This window comes from Electrophorus electricus, chromosome 4 (genome assembly GCF_013358815.1).
Source record: "Electrophorus electricus isolate fEleEle1 chromosome 4, fEleEle1.pri, whole genome shotgun sequence".
NCBI classification, from domain to species: domain Eukaryota; kingdom Metazoa; phylum Chordata; class Actinopteri; order Gymnotiformes; family Gymnotidae; genus Electrophorus; species Electrophorus electricus.
This window is the reverse complement of record NC_049538.1, coordinates 5,814,013-5,823,511: the sequence shown is the minus strand read 5'-3', so window position 1 is coordinate 5,823,511 and position 9,499 is coordinate 5,814,013. Positions and strand designations below refer to the sequence as shown.

The window sequence follows — 9,499 nt, the reverse complement described above, 5'->3', positions numbered from 1 at the left end:
GAATGGAAAATATATAGAAACTGTCCGGTCACACTGCCCGGGGTCTTATGATGGGTGAGAGCTACAAGCTACGTGTTCATTTTATATATATATATATATATATATATATATATATATATATATATATATATATATATATATATATATATATATATATATATATATATATATATATATATATATATATATATATATATATATAAAATATATGATCACACACACACGCGCGCGAGCGGAATTGGATAAAGGTGCAAAACCAGAATCAAATTTCTCCATTTATTTAACACTTTAAGTCTTTAAGAAGGGTTTTCCTGAAAGTAATTTATCCTGTTGTTTGTCAGTCATATTTTGTGAAAATCGCCGAGTGACTTACCCTGAGTCCTACAAAAAGTATATTTATGAAATTTCAGACATGATTAGAATGACTTGATTCCACATTTATTGTAACAAATAGTGCCTCTAAACTCAGGGCTGCATTAACCTCGGAATTTTAATAACACTTGAATTCGCTGGAATAGACAACTTTGCATGTAAAGATTAGAAAATATTTCGTGAAACTGTCCCGAGTTTTACTTTATCTAAGTGGGAAATGCGTACGAAAAATAAACCGTTTTACCGTAAATAATCCAATTTTTGAAAGTTAAAATAAAGCCGTAATGTAGGCAGTTACTGTACCCTAGATCCTAATTTTCAACTCCACCTCATATGTCCTTGGACGTCGTCAGGAAGACTGCGCCTGTACCAACAATTTAACCGCCGTAGGACTGGCTCACTTAACCATGATAATCCAATTATGGGAGAACGTGACTTTTTTTGTTTATTCTGTGAGATTTAGCATCTTCTAAAAGAAATGCCTGGTGAATAAACAAGACACATTAAAACGTTCTCAAGGTATAGTTTCATCAAATTAAATTCCATTTTCACATGAATGGAATGGTGTGCAGTAAAAACGAAGGCTGACAACGAAAACGTATTACTGCTGACAGCAATCCCACAACGATCGGCACACACATGTATGTATTCCAACTCCCCACTGTTTCAGTTTTGCATACTGCAAGTCTTGGCAAGCCAAGCTCTGGCACCTGATTTCTGTGCTGAAGATCTTGTCCAAAACGCATTATGTTTAGTAATGTAGCAGTAGTTCATTAGTCTTACATAAGCAGAGAGAGAACAAACATTACTGGTGTTTAAAAATGTGACATTTTAGTGTCCAGTCTAACTTGTGTAAATTGTGAATGTGAGAAAGAGCGACATCTTGTGTTCTGAACTGGTACTTTGAAAATGCTGGACACCAGCACAGATGAAAAACAACAATCTTTAACCTCAACCTTACAAAGTCCACAAAGGCTTGACCACGTCAGACCAGTCATTTGCCTTTTTGTTTTTTTTTGCAAATATCTTCTGTTTCTGGACAGGGGATTTCACACCCATGATGCATTATTTGTGGCCAAAAACATCAATGGTGATCTTTCACTCATCCTTCAGCCCTCCAAAGACGGCAGTGGGGACGCTCTTCTGCTCCAGCTGTACCTCTGTTTAAAAGGACAAAAGCAGCTCGTCAGACTACAGCACCAGTGTCATCAGCACAGATTTACCAGCCCTTGCAGGATGACTCACCGTCTGGTTCCTCATCCCCGTCTTCATCCTCCTCCTCATCATCAATGTTAATTTCATCTGGGTTGGCTTGCTTGGCCAGTTCCGCAAGTTCACTACGAGACGCGTCACTCCTACCACAAACATTAAGAAAAGAAAAAGGCCCAGGCATCTCAACAGAAGTTTTGTTTACCTAGTGAGCGCACGGGGCGGGTCACGTGAGATCCTCCAGTCTATGAAACCTGCGTAGGTAAACGAGAGTGTGACAAGGAGTGTTTACGGAACCTGACAAAGAGGATCTTCTCTTTGGGTTTGGGTTTGTCCTGTTCAGCCTCTGCAGCAAGTAGCTGGGCCTTCTGTTCCAACATCTTCATATCATCCACACCACTCTGACCCGGGGCCAGGTCTGACACTGATTGACACACACACACACACAGTGTATTTTAATCCTCACAGGATTAAATATACAGACTGATCATTCATTGCTTCCCAATCCTGGTCCTGGAGTACCACTGCACTGTATATGTTTCTCCTTGCAGACTCATTTTGAACTCGTGGTCTTCGTGCAGTGTGAGCAGTGAAACACGCGCCGCAGGCGTACTCAAGGATCAGGACTAACGGAAGCCGGCCCGATCCATCCCTGGACGTCCACACGTGCCCAGTGACGTGGAGCAGCTCTCCGACTCACCCGTGCCTGTGGCGCTGCTGGTCGCTTTGAGCATCTGCGAGGACATGAAGTTGACTTGTGTGTTATAGGTTGCCTGGACGCTGCGCTTTATGCGCAGCATCTCGCGGATCGTGTCCTCGTTTCCATGACGAATCTCAAACTCCTTCCACGTCTGCCAGAAATTGGCCGTCATCTGAGGAGGCGATGGAGCAGAGAGCAAAGGGCCGTTAAGAAGCTGCCGGGCACAAAGGAGGTCTAAAGGCACGCTCACCTTCCCATGAACACGTAAGATGGGAGGAGATGCCCGCACAGGAGTTAGAAGTGGGGCTCAGTTATGGGTGGGAGCCTCACCCTGGGGTCACACATCTGGGAGCAGTAGGAGTAGATGGCCCTCGCCCGGTCGATCTCCCCAAGTTTACTCTCCAGGTCAGCAAAGCGCAGACACATGTCTCGGGCATGCTCATCTGGAAGGACCTGCAGCACCAACAGAGCTCCGGTGAAACTCATTTACACAGTTCCCAAACACCCAGCCGAAGATCCAGACGAATTCACAAGTACTACGTGGTTACAAGTTTAATAATAATTTAATAATAGATTTATTATTTAATAATACATTTAATAATGGAGGTAAACAAACAAACAAACAAAGCAAAGCAAACACACACACACCACACCACGTGTCTACAATCACTGTGACCACTCCTGCCTCTCATGTTCAGACCCACGGCTCTGGAGCACCGCCGTACCTCGATGGCTTTCTGGTAGATGGACCTGGTGTGGGTGACCCCGTAGATCTCTGCAGCCCTCTTTATGTAGATGTTGAACATGTAATGGCGTTCTTCGGCCTCTACAGCCTGCGTGGCTCTCTCGTACACGGCCATGGCGTGCCTGGCTAGGCCAAACTCTTCCTCCAGCTTGGCGTACAGCAGGTAGATGGCTGTCCACAACACAGCATATAAAATCAGCAACTGACCACAGCACCTACGGCCCGAGTTAAAAAAAAAACTGCACTCGAAGAGCGGCGTAGTTTACAGGAAAGGTGGTACAGTTAACACCATTTACCTGAAAACTGCCTACAAAAATTTCTTGATTTCATGAGATCACGAATCAGAAAAGAATTTGATCAAGACTCCCAAAACCTCTTTGCTTTCCTTTATCAAGCAAGGATAATCTTAGCTGACTTAAGGGCTGACGTTACTTTTGGCAAACTTGGCCGGACACCCATCCAGAGCCTGCTCAAACAGGTCCCGTGCTCTTTCCAGCTTCTTGCCTCCGTAGCGGTCGATGAACTTGGTGAGGTACGTGTTCCAGATGTCATAGACGTTAGGCCACCTGAAGAGCGCAATGCCACGCTCGTACGCCTGAAAACGCACAAGGCGAAAGATTTAAACAAACCAAGTTATTAAAACAATTCAACAACCAGAAAATCTAACAGAATCTCATCAGAGACACTGAGCACAGATTCATGCTTCAGCCTTACCTTGAAGCTCTCCTCAAAGTAACTGTGTTCCTCGAGGAACATGGCATAGTTAATGATGATCTGAGGTGTGGCGATACGGAGGTCGATAATGCGGTCATACACTGCCTTTGTTGACTGCAAGGGGACAATGCACAGAATATCAATATATCAAACATCAATTAAAAAAGCTACATCAAAAGTTAAAACACATGACCCATATTTTTTGTTTGTGTAGAAGAGGAAAAAGAACCACACAATGTTTCAGTGTTTAAACGATACCTGGAACGTGCCGAGACTCTCCTCCAGATCTGCTAGCATAGACCAGACCTTCAGTGATTTGTACACTCGATTCTGCACCGGTTCTGATGCGTCAAAGTACTCCGCTTTCCTTGAGGGGATGGCAGTGGCTTTCTGTGGAAGGAGAGCATTTAATGGTGAGCCAGTGATGACTTGCATGTGATCAGTGACTTAACTTGATCAGCGTTTCCTTCGCCGTCTCTCACCCTGAGGATGCGGAGGGCCTGGTCGTAGTTCTCGTACCGCAGCTCCATCTCTCCGTATTCGCACCACACTGCGGCCAGGTCATCCACCTGCTTGTAATGAACCTTGGTGGCTTTCTCAAAGATGGTCCGGGCCTTGGAGGAGCATAGAACTGATGTGTTTACAACCGTAACTTCACAAAGGCTGTACTAAGAGAAACTCTCAGCACACAAGAGAGACTGAATGCGCATTTGGTTCTCACATCATCCAGCTGGTCGTTGTCCTCGTAGAACCTGGCGAAGGCGACCCAGAGGGAGTGGGGCTTCCCCGTGGCCTTCACGGGGTCCACTGTCTGTACGGCCTCCGTGTAGGTGTTGATTATCTGCATACACACACACACACACACACACACACACACACACCACAAATAGGTTTTCATTTCACTAGGTGTTGCCTCAAAACAGGCCAATTCGCAACACTACAAAATGGCTTTTTGGACACAGATTAAGGTCATGATCTGGTTAAGAGGTCTCCTGAAATACTTTTATACCCAAAGTAAGTGGGCAACACAACATGGGCATCCGGAGAACTAAACTGTGCCATGTGAAGTGGTCTGTGCCCACCTGTCGAGGGTTGCCCTCGTAGAGTTTGACCCTCTTGTGCCACTCGTGAACGTTGTGCGGGTTCTGCCGCAGCAGCACGCTGTTCAGTAAGAGCGGCCGCCGGGTGATGAGCTGCTCGAACCGCGCCAAGCGCAACTCCAGGTCGATGTCATCTACAGTGGAGGGATTAAGAGCTCGGTCAGGGCAGCTCTGGGGTTTAACTGCCACAGCATGGGGCAAGATGAGTAAGTCATTTCCCAGGAGTGTCTCACCGTCCTCGTCATTTCCCATCTCCGACGTGGTCTCCATCTTGGCAGCAATCATGCTCTCCTCAAACTGGGCGTAGCTGTCAAACACCTGCGTGAAGTCTCGGACGGTGACCACCGTCTGGATCGCCTCCTCGTACACATCCCGCGCCTTGAAGGATGGCAGGCAAGAGACGGCAGACGTTTGTGCGCTGTCTGCAGAGTTGGGACGACTACACCCTCCTTAGAGGCGATGCAGACAGAGGCGTGGAGGCGTACCTTCTCAAAGTGGCCGCTGCGGATGTAGTAATCGGCCAGGGAGCACCACAGCTTGCCCAACTGGTCTGTGAAGCGAGTGAGCCCACCACGGATGATGGCGCCCACGTTCAACGAGGTCACCTTGTCCGGGTTCTGAGAGATGAGGTCGCACAGCTCGTGCCAGAGCTGCAATGAGAGGAGTCCGTTTATTTACATAAATATTTACATATTGAGAGTCAGTTTATTTAGCTCATAATCAAAGCAAATAGCTTTTGTGGCACTAGTTCTTCAGACAGAGAACATTTGACCTAAAAGACCTACATTTGACCTAAAAGCTTACAAGCCTTGTTCAAGTACATATGAGCTGACATGTCATGACAGAATTCATTAAATGCCCAGGAAATAAAACACACGCTGACCTGGTAGTTTGACTTCCCCTCCTTTGAGACAAAGTTTTCATCATTGACCACAGCCCCTAAGCGGACTGCTGCTTCATCCAGACGGCCAACAGAGCGCAGATAATCAATGTACTCCTCCGCGTTCTCTGGAGAAAGCTGACCGGTACATCAGAGGAGAGTGTTGGATACGGAACGACCCCGACCCAGCGCTGGGTGTTGGATACGGAACGACCCCGACCCAGCGCTGGGTGTTGGATGCGGAACGACCCCGACCCAGCGCTGGGTGCTGGATACGGAACGACCCCGACCCAGCGCTGGGTGCTGGATACGGAACACCCAAAAGGTGTACTTTTGGGAGGCCATCCAGGCTACACTTCTGCTGTTTAATTCCTTACTGGTACTGTTCCATAAATTCCTAACTGAGATAGCATGAAGCATAGATATCAAATGCAATGTAATGCTAACGTTTCATGCTGCATTATATTGTCAGTAGGATAAGCTTTCTCGAGTGAGCGTTCATCGGTCGAACACACTCCCTCTTACCTTGAGGTACCTGCGGTAAACACGAATGGCGGTCTCAGGCAGGGGTAGGTTTCGAGCAAAGGTGAGGTACAAGGGCCAAATCCGGGAATGCTGGGTAATGGGCAGGGCCCTGAGCGCACGGTCAAACGTCCGACGGCTCCGTGTGATTTTGCGCTGGGACACCATGAACTGACAGTAATCCAGCCATATCCTCGGCATCTGAAAGAGATATTCAGCAAAAGCAATACGGAGAGGCCAGCTATTATTTCAACACCACCTTGTCAATGATGCTCATTCATCATTTGATACATTTCAATTTCAATCTAAATTTAAACATCGGTTCCAAACTGTAAGTAGGTCAACACTTATGTATTGCAGTGGCTAATCAATGTCATTTATAAAATACTTTTTTTGCCATTTACCTTGTGCATGAATACCAGCGCTCTCTCGTGGCAGTTATTGATCTCTTCATATGCTGGATCTGTTACGCATTTTCCTTTAACTTGCTTCCTCCTCTCTCTCAGATAGTTGTACCACAACTTGTAACTGTGTAATTGACACAAGTATTTCAAACACGACCTCTTTATACCCGACACACACGTCTGCAAAGCCGAGCAGTGGAGGGCGCACTGTTAACCATTTACCTGCCAGGCAACTCTTTAAGCGCTCGTTCGTATATCATATTAAGTACGGACTTGGGTCCATTTTGTTTGTGCTCAATATATCTCATCCAGCACTTGACGGAATATGGATTCCGTATTATTTCTTCTTCGTATGGCAAATCATCTTCTTCCTGAGATCAGGAACGGAGTCAAGGATTAGAGGACACTGTAGATGTAATTGCGGAGGTAAACTTGGTGTCTATCCTGCTAAGCTAGGCAGCTACGAACTAACGAAAAGTTCACTATTAGCTAGCTTGCTAACTGACCTGCAGTTAAAGGTCACAATATGTTTTAATGACAGTAAGGACGAGCAAAGAAGTGCCACGTTTCCACACAACTAAACTAACAGGTACGCGGGTAGCTAAATGTTACTGAAATTGAAATGACATAGCTAGTTCGCTAACCTAGCCTAGCTACGTTAGCTCGCTGTCTAACTTTGAATAAGCCCCGCAAACACATTGTAAATATCTTACAATACAGTACATACAAACACAACGTCTGGTTTTGCGTTAAGAACCGGCATGTTCGTCTTCTCTTCAGAATCGTGTTATAAACAAGACTAACACAGCAATACGGCTAGCGGCTACCGCTGAACGTGTTGTGAGCGCAGCTAGGCTAGCTCCGCCCCGCAGGGCTCCGTGCGCTGCTATTGGCTACGGGACACGTTTTCTTCCTCGTCTAATAAACACGGACTTGTTCATAGAGTCATGGTGCATATTGCCACCAGGTGGCCACAGCGCAAAGTGCTTGTTTTACCTCTTATTTGTCCAGATGCTCCATTCTAGATTTAACTGAACCATTAGCTATATTTCAAATTGTACCTCAAAAACATGCACAATACATATTTCCATTTTATTGTTAATTGTTGTCTGTGTATTGTAGTGGCTTTGAATGGAATGTATCCAAAATCAACTAATATCATCGCCCCCCAGAAAACACACAAAAGAAGAATAAATCTTCAAGAATCTCAGTAGTTCTGTGACAAAATACACAGGAATCATTCATATCTAGGTATCTGTTCATCTTAGTACTGACAGGGTAGCATCTATGCAACAATTAATAAATTAGCACTATTATATAATTACTGAGAATATAATTATAGGGAAGAGACCATATAGAACAGCAGTTTTTTCCACTTTTGTTGAGCTGGCCATTTCAGGGTATTGCAAGGATATTTTTTTCTGAGTTAAAAGTTGCTTTTTTTCTTTTGTTTCTTATGTTTCTTATGTTAACCCCATTAATAGACATAGACAGCACAATCCTGTACTGAAACGAGGAAGCTAGCAGTCCTGCATTGTTTTCTGTGCCTATCCAATTCAACTCCCCAATTAGCTGACAAATGTTAAAACAGGAACACCTGCACAGTGGTGTGGCACTGTTAATGAGCGCACTCCCCTGACCTATAATGTCATTATTATTTACAGAAACTATTAGCCTACTCAAATTCAGAAGAATAAAAAAATCTAGCATTTTTACAGCACAGCTGACCTAGCCACCAAATCACTATATATCAATCAAATCAATCAATATACTCAACCTTGTTGAGTGTATTGATTGAGTATCAATACCATGCAGTATGATGTCTGAACATCAATATACTTCTTGACCACAGAGAATTTGCTGGATGCATTTTAGTGAAACTACTTAATTATAGAAAACTGGTTCAGCTTTACTGGCAGAAATGATCTCTGAATAAGCTACTGTATTTGGACAGTGGGATAAAGTTCTTGAAAAACATTTTATTATTGTTAGGAAATTGGTAAATATAGTTCAGTTACACACAGTTGAAACAATTCTTCATAAAATCTTATTTTAAACTTGTATTTTTAATACTCGATCTATTTTCGATGAAAAAAAATGGAATATCATTAATGTTATTTTTAACCCATTCAATTGATTTATTTAAGTAAATGTTTACAAATATGAAATAACTAGAGAGGATGACTGCAAGTCAATAGGCTTGACGAGAGAGTTTATTAATGTCAGAGAAAGTGTGCCACCTGGTGGACATAATTTCATTTTCACTTATTTTTTTGGTATCCCTGGCGAGTGATTGAATGGTACCCACTGGTCATCGGTCCAGCGTCTCTGGACGCTGGTTAAGGTCCACTGCTGTTTCAGAAGGATTAATCATATAATCCAAATAAATAAAGTAATCTATTTAGAAGCGTTCTGTGAGTGCGGATGCCTGCAGGTGTCAGACGGGGGGGGGGGGCGTCTCCACGCTGCCCGCCGGGGAAGAGCTCTAGAAGAGCAGGACTCCAATCTTTGTCATTCATGCTGTCTATGATAATGCAAGTCTTTCTTTCTGAAGACTAAAACCTAATGCAGTTCCTGCACTGAGATGGTCGTTTCCCAGGCAACAAGCCGAGTGATACTTCCTAGTCATCCAGTTGTTGACTCTGACTGATGGCTTTTCAGGTGACGAAGCAAATTAATTATAAGGGGAATTATTAGAAATCATTAAGATCTTCCAGGACCAGATAATCCCTACTGAGTGCTTCATTTAGGCAGAGCAAGTTTAGGTTGACACTAAAAGTGTCAGCACATTTACACACACCCACAGCCATCAGTGCACCATGTCTGTTGTGTTAAGAAGAATGTGGCTTCATG

General features: G+C 44.3%; 1 protein-coding gene across 1 annotated transcript; it reads right to left on the bottom strand.

The window, feature by feature from the left end:
* Positions 1-262: 262 nt before the first annotated feature.
* Positions 263-7,507, bottom strand: xab2 (XPA binding protein 2). The gene is made up of 19 exons (XM_027017305.2): positions 7,374-7,507; positions 6,869-7,017; positions 6,647-6,770; positions 6,246-6,443; positions 5,724-5,858; positions 5,326-5,490; positions 5,074-5,218; positions 4,823-4,974; positions 4,462-4,581; positions 4,223-4,354; positions 3,999-4,130; positions 3,741-3,854; positions 3,459-3,621; positions 3,007-3,197; positions 2,612-2,734; positions 2,282-2,453; positions 1,879-2,005; positions 1,618-1,727; positions 263-1,532 (listed from the first exon to the last, which is right to left on the bottom strand). The coding sequence occupies exons 1-19, from the start codon at positions 7,407-7,409 to the stop codon at positions 1,471-1,473; spliced, it is 2,550 nt and encodes an 849-aa protein (XP_026873106.1). The 5' UTR covers positions 7,410-7,507; the 3' UTR covers positions 263-1,470.
* Positions 7,508-9,499: the final 1,992 nt, after the last annotated feature.

Excerpts from the sequence above, each read along its gene's own strand:
- xab2 (XM_027017305.2), bottom strand. The coding sequence starts at position 7,409 with ATGCCGGTTCTTAACGCAAAACCAGACGTTGTGTTT. Across the intron at positions 6,444-6,646 it reads CGCTGGTATTCATGCACAAG|ATGCCGAGGATATGGCTGGA; the intron begins GTAAATGGCAAA and ends TATCTCTTTCAG. Across the intron at positions 4,355-4,461 it reads ACAACGACCAGCTGGATGAT|GCCCGGACCATCTTTGAGAA; the intron begins GTGAGAACCAAA and ends TGCTCCTCCAAG.